General features: G+C 45.3%; 1 protein-coding gene across 1 annotated transcript; it reads right to left on the reverse strand.

Moving 5' to 3' along the window:
- Positions 1-546: 546 nt before the first annotated feature.
- OTUD6B (OTU deubiquitinase 6B) lies at positions 547-11,235 on the reverse strand. The gene is made up of 7 exons (XM_054167410.1): positions 11,120-11,235; positions 8,044-8,198; positions 6,861-6,956; positions 5,350-5,662; positions 2,711-2,772; positions 1,475-1,581; positions 547-958 (listed from the first exon to the last, which is right to left on the reverse strand). The coding sequence occupies exons 1-7, from the start codon at positions 11,208-11,210 to the stop codon at positions 874-876; spliced, it is 909 nt and encodes a 302-aa protein (XP_054023385.1). The 5' UTR covers positions 11,211-11,235; the 3' UTR covers positions 547-873.
- Positions 11,236-15,324: the final 4,089 nt, after the last annotated feature.

Genomic DNA, 15,324 nt, shown 5'->3' on the forward strand with positions numbered 1-15,324 from the left:
GACATTGAAGAGCTTTTTGTCTGGATGGTTTCTGTACCATAGAAATGCACAGAGGAAAGACTCTGAAGGCTGAACAGCATGGTTCACTGGCATCAGTGTTATGGTGTGTAGTTATAAACAACACAGCTCTTCCTGCAGACACAGTACTAGGAACAGCACCAAGCGTTCACTTCCTACTGTCAACTGCAGAGAACACCCCAAAAGCACAGTCCTCAACCCTCAGTATAAATCTGAGAGGAAAGCCTTTAAAATAAAAGGACTGTGCAATTCCTTCAGCTAAGCAAGACATTCTCCTACTAGATTTGTCTGCAGCTCTTCTCTGCCCAAACCAAAATAGGTAGTCCTCCTACAGCATCTTGATAAAACCTGCAATCAGGGCTAGACATGGATAGAACTAAAAAAAGCACTGCAGAGGATATTCCATCACTCAAAATAAAATTACTCATTTAAAATGCCTTAACTGTTCCATGATCATCAAAACCTGCCAGAAACAATGTAATAGGAACCTTTGGGTAGCCTGGATTCTCCAGCATAAATGCAAACCAAGACATTTATTACTGGTTATTTTCACTGCAGCAAGGGATGAAACTCTTAAAATGGGATTTCTGATCTACAGAGTCATCATTCTAGAGATTGTGTAAACAAGATTCATACCAACAAGTTCAAAATACTGTTGTGTGGGTTTGGTTTGGCTCTCCTTCAAATCTAAAGCTATTTTTCATTTATAGTCAAACCTTTTATGTCCTTCTTCCCTCCCCCCCCCATTTTTCATCCACTCCATTTAGTTTCACTTTCCAGTCTGTCTGGGAATTGCCTGGAGCCCAACATTCAAAGATGCAACTTTTATCCATGTGGATTCATGACTCTTCTATGCTAGCTGCCATTTTCTGTAGCAGTGTCTGTTAGAAGTTTGACAGAGTTGTAATGTTCCCCTAATCCATAGGCATGTCTCATGTACCTAAAAAAAAAAAAGCAGCAAGTTACAGAATTAGTGTTCAGCCTACTAAAAATATATGCCATGCCAAACACTAACAGCAGTGGAAGATAGCTTAACAAAGACAAGTTTTATCACAGAAAATAGGTCATTAAATAAGAGAGCACTTAAGATAATTTTTAGTTCTGGTGACTTCCAGGCACAGACTGAGAGAGGCTTCAAACACAAACCAACCAAAAGGTTTCTTGCTGTATCTTATTCAAATGTCACCATTGTCTTGTAGCTTGACCTTGTAGTATTCTATAAAGCAATGACTAAATCACTCTTCAGACTGGTTTTCAGCATTTTAAGAACTCTAATTCTCTCTTTAAACTAAGTGTGCCAATCAATTTCTGACCTGCAAGATCACCACTCAAGCAGTTTCAGTGTCAGACATGTACCAGAAAACAAAAGAGCAGGTGAAATAAATCAATGCTGAGCACCCTGCTACAGAAATAAGTGCACAATGTTTGTAAGAAGGGATAAAAATTACACACTTACACAAGGACTATTGGTTTGCCTGAATATTCTTCACCAACAATGATGGGAGGGGAATCCATTTGCACCACTTCAATAGGTGTTTGCAAGATGTGTGACAAAGCCCTTAGCTTTGAGGCATCCAACCAATTCGATGATAGGATTAAATCCAGTGTAGGGAGGAGAGAGGAAGACACCACATTTAGTTTTGGCAGACACAAGCTTGAGCAGGACATTTCAAATATGATCAACTTGATTAAAGTCAGCAAAGTTATTTTAACTTTCAAAAAACTTCAGCTGAAAGCAGGCTGCATTAAATGAAACACTCCAATGGCATGAGATTGAACACATCTGAGTGCCAACTTCTACACATTGGCCAGACCCATTGGGGTCAGAGAGGCTGAGAGCAGCCAGGCAGAAAGGGACCTAAGGGTACTGGGTTCACAGCAGCTGAACATGAGCCAGCAGTGTGCCCAGGTGGCCAAGAAGGCCAATGGCATCCTGGCCTGCATCAGGAACAGTGTGGCCAGCAGGAGCAGGGAGGTCATTCTGCCCTGTGCTCAGCACTGTTTAGGCCACACCTTGAGTCCTGTGTCCAGTTCTGGGCCCCTCAGTTTAGGAAAGATGTTGAGATGCTGGAAGGTGTCCAGAGAAGGGCAACAAAGCTGGGGAGGGGTCTGGAGCACAGCCCTGTGAGGAGAGGCTGAGGGAGCTGGGGTTGCTTAGCCTGGAGAAGAGGAGGCTCAGGGGAGACCTTATTGGTGTCTACAACTCCCTGAAGAGAGGTTGTAGCCAGGATGGGGTTGGTCTCTTCTCCCAGGCAAGCAGCACAGAACAAGAGGACACAGTCTCAAGCTGTGCCAGGGGAGGTTTAGGCTGGATGTTAGGAAGTTCTTCACAGGAAGAGAGATTGGCCATTGGAATGTGCTGCCCAGGGAGGTGGTGGAGTCACTGTCCCTGGAGGTGTTCTGCAGCAAAGCACTTTCTCCTTCAAAGGCTTCCCCCACTCATACTGTCAGTCTCCCTAATGATCTTTAGAACTGAATTCATTACTTGCAAGTCATCAAGTACAGCAAAACAGCAGCACACCACCAGAAGAGCTACTCATTGGGAAAACAATTACAACCATAGGAGAAAACTCTGGATAAACTACTTATGAACATGTTCCCTCAGCTGTTCTTTCTCATGAAGCCTTATTTGGACAGTACATTCACCTGCTTCAGAGTTTCACAAATACAGAACTATCAAGCCAATACTCACTTCCAGCTGACCACCCCATGCAGCTGTGTTTGCTATATCATCACAGTACTTTTCAAATTCCTCTGTAGGGAAAGAAACCAAAACTTTCAGTATTTCTCTTATTTGAGAGCAAGCAGCTAAGGAAAAGCAAGCAACTGCACAATGAAGAACTGGAACCTGGAAAGTTCCAACACATTACAGGAAAATACATTTGTTAAAGAGAAAGAAAGGAAGAGAAAAACACCAAAGGCCAGGAAATAAACAACCCTGTAACTCTCTTAGAAAGAAAAATTAAGACTGAAGACAGAAATAAAAACATGTGTGGGAATGAAGAGAAGTACAGGTCTGCATTTTAACCTTTATTCAGGGAGCTGCTGACAAGCAAGAAGTTTTCTTCTGTTAAGTTTCAGAGAGCTGTTTTGAGACTCGTGAAAAGAACATGGGAACTCTTAGTATGCTTACTTCTCACACCAGCTGTAATCCTGTAACTGCCTATAGGTAAGTTGTTGGTTTGCTGGGTTCTTATTTCCAAATTAGCTGCCTTTTTTAACCTCTGAAGTATTTATCCCCAGTAGTTCTCTGTTAATAGCCAAAATACCTGATAGTAGCTCAGAGAAACCACGCTTTCAAATTAATGAATTACAACCCTTCAGGCTTCTGAAATGTATGAATAAGTTCCCATAAAGAAAGAACTAATTTTCTGAAGACTTCTCAGCAGTGCTTTTCACACATCCCCCAAATCACAGATTTGTTTGAATTGGAGAAGACCTTTAAGGTCATTGAGTCCCACCATTATCTCCCTCTACCAGGTCTAGACTCTTTGAAACCCCTCCAAGGATGGGGATTCAACCACCTCCCTAGGCAGGCTGTTCCAATCTTTGAGAACCCTTTCACTGAAAAAGTTTCTTCTAATATCCAATTTAAACCCTTCTTGGTGCAATTTGAGGCTATTTCCCTTTGTCCTATCACTTACTAGGCAGGAGAAGACACCAACACCCACCCTGCCACAGCATCCTTTAAGGGAGTTGTGGAGAGAAATTAGGTCTCCTCCCCTAAGCCGCCTCTTCTCCAGGCTGAACATCCCCCCAAGTCCTACAGCTGCTCCTCCCCAGCCCTGTTCTCCAGGCCCTTCACCAGCTTTGCTGCCCTTCTCTGAACCTATTCCAGCACATCAATGTAGTGAGAGCCCCAAAACTGAACACAGTCCTCAAAGTGTGGCATCACCAGTGCTGAGTACAGTTGGACAATCCCTTCCCTGGTCCTGCTGGTTATGCAAGTTCTGATACAGGCCATGATGCTGTTGGCCTTCTTGGCCACCTGAGCACAGTGCTGGCTCATTCAGACAGATGAATTTACTATATCCCTTATTAAAGTGGATTTATAAGAATACCACAACACCCTTCTGCTCTTCAGAATGTCATTCAATATTCTCTTGGGACACATTTATCTTGTGACAATTATCCTGGGAGAGACACTTCCTACTTCACACCAGCAGCCAGTCACTAAATTAAATCTACAGCAACAATGACTAAATGAATGGAGCAGTAAGTTAAAAATGTATGAAGTGATTTACATGGCACTCCAAACATGCAGTAAGAAACTAGTAAGCCACTGCTCAAATAAGTAGTGCATAAACTCCATTTAAGTGCATTTACTCAGCCTACATCATTGATCCACATTAAAAACAAACAAAAGGCTGGCCAGCAGGTCAAGAGAAGTGATTCTTCCCCTTTACTCTGCTCTTGTGAGACCCCACCTAGAATGCTGTGTCCAGACAGAGCTGTCTGAGTGAGTTCAGAGAAGGGCCACAAGGATAATCCAAGGGCTGGAGACCTCTTCTACGAGAACAGGCTGAGGGAGCTGGGGTTGTTCAGCCTGGAGAAGAGAAGACTCTGGGGGGACCTTAGAGCTGCCTTCCAACACCTGAAGGGGTTCTACAGGAAGGCTGGAGAGTGACTTCTCATAAGGGTGCCTAGCAATAGGACAAGGGGAAAATGTTTTAAGATGAAGGAGAGTAGATTCAAACTGGTATCTTAGGAAGAAGTTCTTCAGTATGAGGGTGGCAAGACCCTGGAATAGGCTGCCCAGGTGATCCAGGCCAAGCTGGATGAGGTCTTGAGCAGCCAAGTCTAGTTGAGAGGTGTCCCTGGCCATGGCAAAGATGATCTCTTAGATCCCTTCCAAACTAAGTCATTTTGTGATTCTATGATATCTTTTAGTGTAGTCTGTTGAAAAGAAAAGGCTCTGAAAGATCTAGCATAAACAGTGAAAATAAAGGTTGAATAAGCATCTATGCAAACTGCTATAAATAAATACTTTCATGCTCATTTTTTAGCAGCTTTCCTATGTCAATTGAGGACACCAACATAAAAGTTGACCTCAAAAATTATCCCAAAGCTGTCAGACAAGCTGTTTGTAAGACAGCTTCTATCACACACCAGAACATGATGAACATCTAGTAACCAAAACCAACTTGTTTATTTTTAATGGGAAGTTATCTTTGCTAGATTACAACAATCTGGGTGTTTCATAGTGGCCAAGTCTGTGTTTCACAGACCACAGCTGAGCTAACAAAGTAACAAATTCAGCAGTCCCCAAGATTGAGAATTATCAGAAAGAGTTGTAACAGCTTTAAAAACCTTTTCTGCCCCAAGTCCTACCTCTGCTGTACATGTCTCCAGTGCTGGGGTTCGTAAGGAAGGGCAGGAAGTCATCCAAGTGACTTTGCATGTACTTTGCTGTTTGGTTCCTCAGAGCCGCAACAGTGCAGGAGTTGTGGCGATCCTTGAGCTGATCCTCAATAGCTCTGTACATGCAGTGGCCATCTGAAGGGATCTGCTTAATCTCCAAGTGCCTTGCTGCCAACAGGGAGGCAAGTTTCTGACTTTCAAGATGTCTAGCACCAGTTAAGTTTTCGATCTCGGCTTCAGCTATCCTTTCTTCTCTTTCTTTCTCCAAGGCAGCTTTTTTCTCCTTAAAGCACATCAAAATTACATCAAGTGTCAAAATGTAGATGATGCCTGTACAGCTCTCAGCTTAGTGCTTACTTCTGTTTTCTCAGTACATTCACGTGTGTGAAATGCTCTTCAAATGAGTACTAGCAAATCAGAGACCTCTTAAACCCAAACTTTAGCAAATGGTCAGGACCGATATACCTTAACTGCCTGTGACACGACACCTCAAATGATGCGACAGGAGAAAGTTGCATCACCAGGCACAGTAGAACTTTACAACAGCTGTAGTCAGGCCACTAACAGTCATGGATGGGAATTCTAATTAAACAAAAGAAAATATTGCTCACAGTAAGTGTGAGATCTCGCACTTGGGCGTGTGATTGCATAGTGGCATTCATGTTATGAAACTGAAACTCCTTCAGGCTAGATACCACAGATCATAAAAGACCAGTCCTAAAGGATGGGTAAGAATGCATTCAGAGAATACTAGAGGTGATGTAATATTACATAACACAAACCCCACTTTCACAGAATGCTTTGTAAGTTTAAGTTAACCAGGGAATAAGAGTCAAGTAAACAAGCAAATTAAAAAAGGATACACCACCAGACTGGTTTAGGTGACCACACAATACAGGAAAACCAGACTACAGAGTTTCTAGTTTCCATGGTGTGATCAATTAAGAACATCCTTTTATCATGTTAATTACAAGGCAGCTCTAGGCAGGGATCATGTAACATGAGATGGCTTCTGCAATAAAGCAGTGCTCCTCTGGCCCTGAACCAACACTCATGCAGGTACAATGAGAATGTAAATCCATCACAAGTGAAGCTTCGGATGTTAAATGCATTTAACTCTAATGGCCTTGACAACAGGTAGTCCCTCTTAAAAATTCAGATCTTCCAGAATGTTCTCAAAAGTGTAAAGTTCCACCAGTTGCATATTTTCCACTATTCTATTTCTTTATTACTGTTTTTAGTGACATTCCTTTAGAATCATTTGCTTCTACATGATTTGTTTTGTTTTTTTCTGGCTCCCATCTCCTGACCTGTTCCAATTCTCAGCTCATGGCAGAGGGCAAAAAGTACAACTACTTATAAGATGCTTTACAGATTTTTTTCAAGGCACCCAGTAGGTAAATTAGCCATGTAATTGTGTAACTTTGGTTATTAAAGTGAATATAACTTCCACCAAATGTTTGTGTCCCTGCAAGCCATACCCGCCTCTTCTGTGCTTTTGATACTCGGGGATGGGGAATTTGTTGCTCTACTCCTTCAAGCTCTAAATTTGCAACTCCATCAGCTATGGAATCTGTCTGAAAAGAAAAGAAAACAAAGTTAAAGTGTTCTTATTAGTATAAATGGTAACTCAGATGTTCAGCTCCTGGAACACTTTTAACTTATGTTCCTAGGTAAATGGGTGTATTTATGAGGTTTAACCATGCAGGTCTGTGTATAGCACAGAACCAGTCAAAGCCAAAAGTAAAGCACTACACATCCCAAACCACTGCCATGCACTGTAATGGGTTGGGGCAGACCCCCTCCCCACCACAGGCAGAAATAACGACTCAGGCAAACGGATTGCAAAGGTGATGGAAAGTTTAAATAGGGAAACAATAACAAACAACAATGAACGTTTTACAGAGACCCACAAGCACCATGATAAAGAGAGAGATCCCAGAACATACCCAAGAACAGCCCATCCCCACCTGGGGGTACACCCAAACCCCCCCAGGGCTCTTTCCTCCCTCCCCCCCAACCCAGCCTTGGGCCTGGGCAGGCCCAAGGGAGGCAGCTCAGCCATTGTACCTAGGCAGCAGCAGGGGACGAAAGAGGAAGTGAAGACCCCGCATGGCCTTTTTATAGGGGAGCAGGGCATTATGGGAATGGAATACCTGGTCCCTGTGACCACCCCCTGGGCTGGGCCCACCCCTTGGGACCTCCCAGGCGTGGCCTGCGCAGTGGCATCTGGGCCAGCACCCAGCCTAAACCACCACATGCACTTCAACACTTTTTATGTGCTCTCAATATATGAGCTGTGCATCTCAGATGTTTATCTTTATGTTCTCTTACAAGCTTCCATACTTAAGTGTGCACACTGCTTACTGGCTGAAAGGGAGAGCTCTCCTCACCATACAAGCTGGCTGAAGCACTCAAATTATCATGTTCTGTGATGATCAAAGCAGAACTATGGAATCATTACTGCCCAACAACAACAGCAACCTCCACTGTCCAAATGTCCCTCCTAGCAATTCTTATCTACCATAACAGCTGAACCTTGCCAAAAATTGAGTTCCTAACACTGCACACGGCAGAAGAAATTCATTTTCGTGCTTCCTCATTGTAATGTTTAAAAGTCACAGAAGGCCTAACAGAACTCCTATCTGAAGTGAAGGCACCTACCTTATTCTGCTCAGGTGAAGATTCCTTCAGCTGCTTTAGTTCCTCCTTGTGCTTGTGTTCAAGTTCTGCCTCTAATTTGGCAACTTCATCAGCCAGCTGTTTTCTTCGCTTTTTATCGTTCTTGGGAACAACATTTTTCATGCCTTGAATTTTTGCTGTTAGAGAAGCAGTGCAAGAAAACATTACCTCTCAATACAAGCACTCCACAACCACTGCAGAAAAGAGAACTGCAAGTCACACAGGAAAACTGGCAAGTACCAATATATTAGCATGCTTCAGCAGCTCAGCTGTAAGCCTGCCTGTGATACAACCATCATATTTGACAGCAGCTGCATTTTTCTTTAAAAAGGTAAATATATTTAAAGAAGAAAGAATGTCTTGTGCCAGGTGACTAGTAGAAATACTTGTAAACTTCATCAATACTGCAGCCTGCTGCCCCTGTACACGGGACTGATTAGGCCACACCTTGAGTACTGTGTCCAGTTCTGGGCCCCTCAGTTTAGGAAGAATGTTGCCCTTCTCTGGACATGTTCCAGCAAGTCAACAAAGAGAAGGGCAACAAAGTTGGTGAGGGGTTTGGAACACAGCCCTTTGAGGAGAGACTAAGGGAGCTGGGGTTGCTTAGCCTGGAGAAGAGACTCAGGGGTGACCTTATTACTCTCTACAACTACCTGAAGGGAAGTTGTAGACAGGCAGAGGTTGGTCTCTTCTCCCAGGCAAGCAGCACCAGAACAAGAGGACACAGTCTCAGGCTGCACCAGGGGAGGTTTAGGCTGGAGGTTAGGAGAAAGTTCTACACAGAGAGAGTGATTGCCCATTGGAATGGGCTGCCCAGGGAGGTAGTGGAGTTGCCATCATTGGAGGTGTTCAGGAGGAGACTTGACAGGATGCTTGGTTGCATGGTTTAGTTGATTAGGTGGTGTTGGATGATAGGTTGGACATGATGATCGTGAATGTCTCTTCTATTGTGCCTTCAAAAAGAACATCTGGGCATTGAGATCTCAATCCCTGTTCCAGGCAAGATGCCTACATTTTTAATCACAGCAGACTGTAAGCAAAACAGTTTGCCTGTCTGTAAAATTAAGTTTCTAAAAGCAAAATGGATATTTGAGGAAAAACCCCTCAACCTGCTTAAATTCCACAAGCTGCAAGTCAAGGCTCCATTTCTCAAATCACAGAATAATTTGGTTTAAAAAGGATGCCTGGAGGTCACCTAGTTCAACCTCCTGCTCACACTGGGGCTGAATTCAAAGCTACACCAGGTTACATTAATTCAGAATTTATTCAGATGACTGTGCAAATCCCTGTGGGTAGACATTCTGCAACCACAATATTTATTTTTCCACAATATTTAACCATTACTGTTGTGAAAATATTTTCCCTTTCTCCTCCCATGAGTATTTTTTCATGCCATCACTTCCAGCCCTTGTCTTTAGTCCACTCTCTACACTCTGATACTTTGAAGAGTCTCATTCCATCCAATACCCTGTGGGAACTACAACCTGACCCCCCCCAGTCATCTTCTCCAGTCTGAACAGCTTCCACAGACTGGGCTTTGACACAAACAGGCCCTGCTACCTCTCATCACTTCTGTATTCACCATTTTAGAGTTACAGCACCCATTATTCAACACCCTGCTTGCTGTTCATCAGAGGTACATTTTCCTGTCCTTCACACTTGACTAAACACAATTGAGCTGAAGATGATGATGATAAAGAAACTCCAAGAGGAAGCAGCAAGAATGCCCACATAGAAATATTTATGTTAAGCATTCAGCCTCAGAGATGAATCAGCTACATCTGGCAGAATAGCAGTTTTGTTCATAGAAATTAACATAATGAGGGGAGAAAGAAATCCAGGACTTTAGACAGACACACAGACACAAGGAGAGCATATAGGGGCTGCTGGAGACAAGGACCATGAGCTGAAGGAGATCCTGTATTTCCAAAGGCCGGAGTTAACCTTATGTTAATTCTTGAGAACAAAATGTGGTGCTATTTGCCAAACACTAAATCACTGCACTTACCCAGAATGTATTTTCCAAGTAGGAAAATGTGTGCCTGTAGGTCACCTGCCTCTTAACTGGGAAGACTGGGGCTCCGTCTTCTGTATACCCTCCCACTTTAGGCAGTGTGGGACTGCAATTAGATATCCCTTTGCCACCCTCTGTAGGTGGAAAAACCCTCTATTCTTCAGCCTCTCCCAACCAATGTGCCAGCCACCAAGCCACAACACTTGATTCCTACCCTGCTTTTAAATTTCAACCAAACTTGAGGGTGGAAAAGGCACCTCCAAACACTAAGCTCCTACAGATTGAACGACAACACACAGCCCGGGTGTCCCTCCTTCAGCCCTCGGACAAAACGCTGCAGACAGGCCGGTTTCCTTACATACCAAAAAAGCCAAGCAAGGAAAAGGCCACATCAATACACCAGCAACGAGAAAGGCTTAACAAAAAGGTTATAATCAACTATAAAAACACAACTAAACAGAATCCAGCTAACAGAACGATTTAGTTGTAGTAATCTACTGTACCAGAGTAGGTAAAGTGTGGCTCATGAGCCATTCACGTGTAGCACTGTAAGGTCTTCTATTGATACCTTCCTGTGTGTGGACAGAGGGTGCAAGTTCACTTCAGTTCAGCTGCACCTCAAAAGCAGAAAGGTGGCTGGCTGGGCAGCAAAGCCCCACACGCAGGCTTTTCAAGCCTAAAACGCCTTACAGAACCACAGGACTCGATGAGCTCGAAGGTCTTTTCCAAGCTGGTTACGTCTACTCTATTCCTTTAACTTCAAAGCCTCCTGCGTGAGGAGAGCCACACCTAGCAGCAAAGCGTGGCTCTGACACCTCTGCTAGGACACAGTGTTTTTACCGCGGACGTCCTCCTCCCCTTGCGCTGCCGCCTCTCTCAACGCCCCGCAGTGCCAACCGTGCCAGCCGCCGTCCAGCCTTCCCAGCTCAGCTTCCGCCGAGCCCACCCCGTGTCTCCCCACCACTCCCTTCGGCAAGGACGGCACCTAAGGGAGCCGCTCTCCCCATCTTCTCCCTGCCTCCAGCGGGCCGCAACACTCCTTACCCTGGAGCTCCCGCTTCTCCCTGCGCTGCCGCTTCACCAGCTGCTGCAGCGGCCCTTCGGCCTCCGACTCCTCGTCCCCGGAGCCCTCCATAAGAGCTCACGGCGTCGCCCCTGCCCACGGCGGCGCCGCTTATGACCTCCAACCCCTGCGCCAGGCGGGACTTCGCCGCGCTTCCGGCAGCACCGCCCCGCCCCGCCCGCCGCCCTTCCCGTGCCTGCGGGCGAGCGGCGCGGCGCTCCGCCCGTTCTGCGGCTTCCTGCCCTCGCAGGGCTCAGCCGTGCGCTGCTTGCCCTGCGCCGGTGGGGAAGGTGGGCTCGCGCCCCGGCCCCGGCCCCGCTCCCGCTCCTCAGCCCGCTCGCTGCGGGCCCTGAGCTCGGGGAGTTCCTTTTGCGCTCTGCTTGCGAGACCACGACAGCGGGGAGGGAAAGGGTGACGGGAAAGGGAGCCCCACGCACACGCTCTGTCCTCCGGCAGAATTAGCTATGGAGCCACTTGCTTGTAGGTGCTGCTCAGTAAGGTGTTCACCAGGGCAAAACGATGCTGTCAGCTCAGCTAGAGGTAAATCCTGTTACAGGAGGCGGCTAGACAGTAGAAAGGAAGCGGTTAAGGGGTTTAATGTGTTTCACTACGTTAAGCGAATATACATGTGTTTGTATGCGTATAACCTGTACACTTTTGTGCGAAATACACAGTGCCCTGTGTGAGAAAGCTTTTAAACTGAAGTTACTTGAAAATACCCCAGAAGACACTTGTTTTTCCAGCTCCATGATTTGTGCCTTCTTGCCCCTATGAAATTGTCCCATTAAATGCATTTTTATTGTACAGTTTCCTATGGATACACAGGGCAGCTCGAAGTTAGAGGCTCCATGGAGGCTCCATTTCTGCTGCTGTCTGGGAATTAAAAGCCAGACTGCGTTACCTTAACAGCCCTTTCTGATACTATAGTTGTACTCTATACGAAATGTATTGCTCTGTAAAAAGGTGTTCTGTGCTAAGCACAGTCTGTGTCTTGCTGTGAAAACTGAAACTTTCAGAACTAAGGGGTACTTTGGATACATGACTGAATATTGTCATTACTCACTGAAGTCTGAATGACTGAGGGTTCTCTTTGATACCAGCTGGCTTGGGACTGTGAATTAGCCAGCTGCTGAGTTCTCGTTCTTCCCTTCTTTTCTGGGTAGGAAAGCATGCATGGCCATTTAGAGTAGTACACTTTGATGTCCTTTCAAATATCTTTCTTGCAGCAGTTTCACATTGCTTAGTAAGCATGCTGAAAATCAGGAAGGTCCTTCACTGGCATAAGCGAAGCCAAGGCAGGACCCCCAGTATTTCTGTCACTCTTGATTTTGTTTCTTCAGTTGCAAAACCAATAAGTGAATGCTATGCAGCAGATGCTTTTTGTGGCAGCAGTAAAGATTATCCAAACCTTACTCAGCTAAATAATACAAACCATTGGTCAAGCACAGAAGCTGCCTTACTACTTCTAGGTCAGTGGGAATCTGAATTCCCTCCATTACCTCCAAGATATTTCTTGCTGATCACTGCCGTGACTAGTTGCAGCCGTAACCAAAACTCTGGGAAATTGGCTCGATTGTTTCTCTGAGGTTTTCCTGAGAGCTTTCTGAGTTATGTACTGCATAACCACTCAGCTGGGGTCACTTCATTCCAGATACTGAAGCAAGAGTACCTAAAATTTATGCCACAAAACTGATTTGTAGTAAGATTTGCAGTAATTTTACATGAATGAAGGAATAGAGATGACCTTGCAATTAAGCTTCCACAGAACATGAATATCAGTATGGCACACTCTGCTAGGTTCCAGCAATTTCCTAGCATTGATGTCTGAAATTTCATTTGTATCTGTAAGTGAACTAGCCGAGCTTTCCCTGTAGTTAGTTTATGTTGGCTGGAAACAGCACTGGGCAGTTTTCACAGCAGAACATCTGCAGCTCAGAGCCCTTCTCTCTGAAACTGTTTTCTAATAATTTTTCAACATCAAAGCTGCCAAGCATCAGGACCTAATGCAAATCCAATCACTTACTAAAATCTGCCATGAGTCACATACATCAGTTAAACAAAATAGTGGGGTTTAGTTCTGGGTTGTACATTTTGAGCTCACAGAGTCCAATGCATTTACCTTTTTTATTTGCAGCACCATAAAGTATGAAAATAAATACCACAGGATCACCAAGGTTGGGAGAGACCTCAAAGATCATCAAGTCCAACCCATCACCACAGACCTCATGACTAGACCATGGCACCAAGGGTCTCTGTTAGTGCAAACAGATCCAGGGTCATTCATTACACAGCAAACTGCTGGCTAAGCTGTCAGCTCGTGGCTTGGACAGCAACACTCTGTGCTGGGTTAGGAACTGGCTGGAGGGCTGAGCCCAGAGAGTGGTGGTGAATAGTGCCACATCCAGCTGGTGACCAGTCACCAGTGGTGTCCCCCAGGGATCAGTGCTGGGCCCCATCCTCTTTAATATCTTCATTGATGATCTGGATGAGGGGCTTGAGTCAGTCATCAGCAAATTTGCAGATGACAGCAAGTTGGAAGCAGTTGTTGATCAGTCAGAGAACAGAAGGGCTCTGCAGAGGGACCTTGACTGACTGGACAGATGGGCAGAGTCCAACAGGATGGCATTCAACAAGTCCAAGTGCCAGGTGCTGCACTTTGGCCACAACAACCCTATGCAGTACTACAGGCTGGGGTCAGAGTGGCTGAGAGCTGCCAAACAGAGAGGGACCTGGGGGTGCTGATTGACAGCTGCATAAACATGAGCCAGCAGTGTGCCCAGGTGGCCAAGAAGGCCAATGGCATCCTGGTCTGCATTAGGAATAGAGTGGCCAGCAGGAGCAGGGAAGTCATTGTGCCCCTGTACTCTGCATTGGTTAGGCCACACCTTGAGTCCTGTGTCCAGTTCTGGGCCCCTCAGTTTAAGAAGGACATTGAGACACTTGAAGGTGTCCAGAGAAGGGCAACAAGGCTGGGGAGAGGCCTTGAGCACAGCCCTATGAGGAGAGGCTGAGGGAGCTGGGGTTGCTTAGCCTGGAGAAGAGGAGGCTCAGGGGAGACCTCATTGCTGTCTACAACTACCTGAAAGGTGGTTGTAGCCAGGAGGGAGTTGGTCTCTTCTCTCAGGCAACCAGCACCAGAACAAGAGGACACAGTCTCAAGCTGCACCAGAGGAGGTTTAAGCTGGAGGTGAGGAGAAAGTTCTTCACCGAGCGAGTCGTTCGTCATTGGGATGTGCTGCCCAGGGAGGTGGTGGAGTCCCCATCCCTGGAGGTGTTCAAGAGGGGATTGGATGTGGCACTTGGTGCCATGGTCTAGTCATGAGGTTTGTGGTGACAGGTTGGACTTGATGATCTTTGAGGTCTCTCCCAATGCTGGTGATACTGTGATGCTGTGATTATCCATGGTTATCATAATGAACACTGGGATGCAGCAAAGCTGTGGTTGTTACCTGGAGACGGTCTTGATTTCTTCGAGTACTGGTGTTGAGAAATGTGTGTTAGTGCCAGCCTCTGCAAACGTGCTCTGAGCTTTGCAGTATTTTGCTTTCTTAAAACTCAGCAGCTGGAATAATGACATTTCATTAAAAAATGAGTTTGGAAATTTGGGGTTTTTGGCTATGTGATTGAGAGCTGTGACCTGTGCTTGACAAAAGGTGACTTAAATGCATCCTAAATACTCTGGAACAGTAGGCAAAATGAAAAGGGCCTGGTCCAGCTCTTCACACTGCTTTCCAGTAGAAACATTTTGCAAAAGAACTGGACACTTGGAATTACCAGTACTTAAGTAGAGTCACTGGATGCTTTCAGCAGACATTGTCAGTCAGGCTTCACAGGGTTAGCACGGAATGTCATCATCACATTTTGCTGTTGTAGTCTTGGCAAGAATCTCAGCCAATAATCCATGCTCTACTAAACCCCTGGAAGCTGCTGTCATTTTCACTATGCTCTTTATTTATTTTCTAGACTGTGGAGTTGGCAGCTATAACTCATTGCTATAAAACAATGAAAGAGAGGTTGGCATGTTAAACAGGCCTTTCCCACCCACCCCCCAGGTAATCTTCCCAAATCTCATGATAACAAAAGAGAAGAAAGAGGGATCTGAGGTACTGCTTAAACTACTAAAAAGTGTAACTGGAAACTTACCCTAATCTCAGACTCTCAAAGTAGGATTCAGTAATTAGCATTT

Source organism: Dryobates pubescens, chromosome 14 (genome assembly GCF_014839835.1).
Source record: "Dryobates pubescens isolate bDryPub1 chromosome 14, bDryPub1.pri, whole genome shotgun sequence".
Classification (NCBI taxonomy): Eukaryota; Metazoa; Chordata; class Aves; order Piciformes; family Picidae; genus Dryobates; species Dryobates pubescens.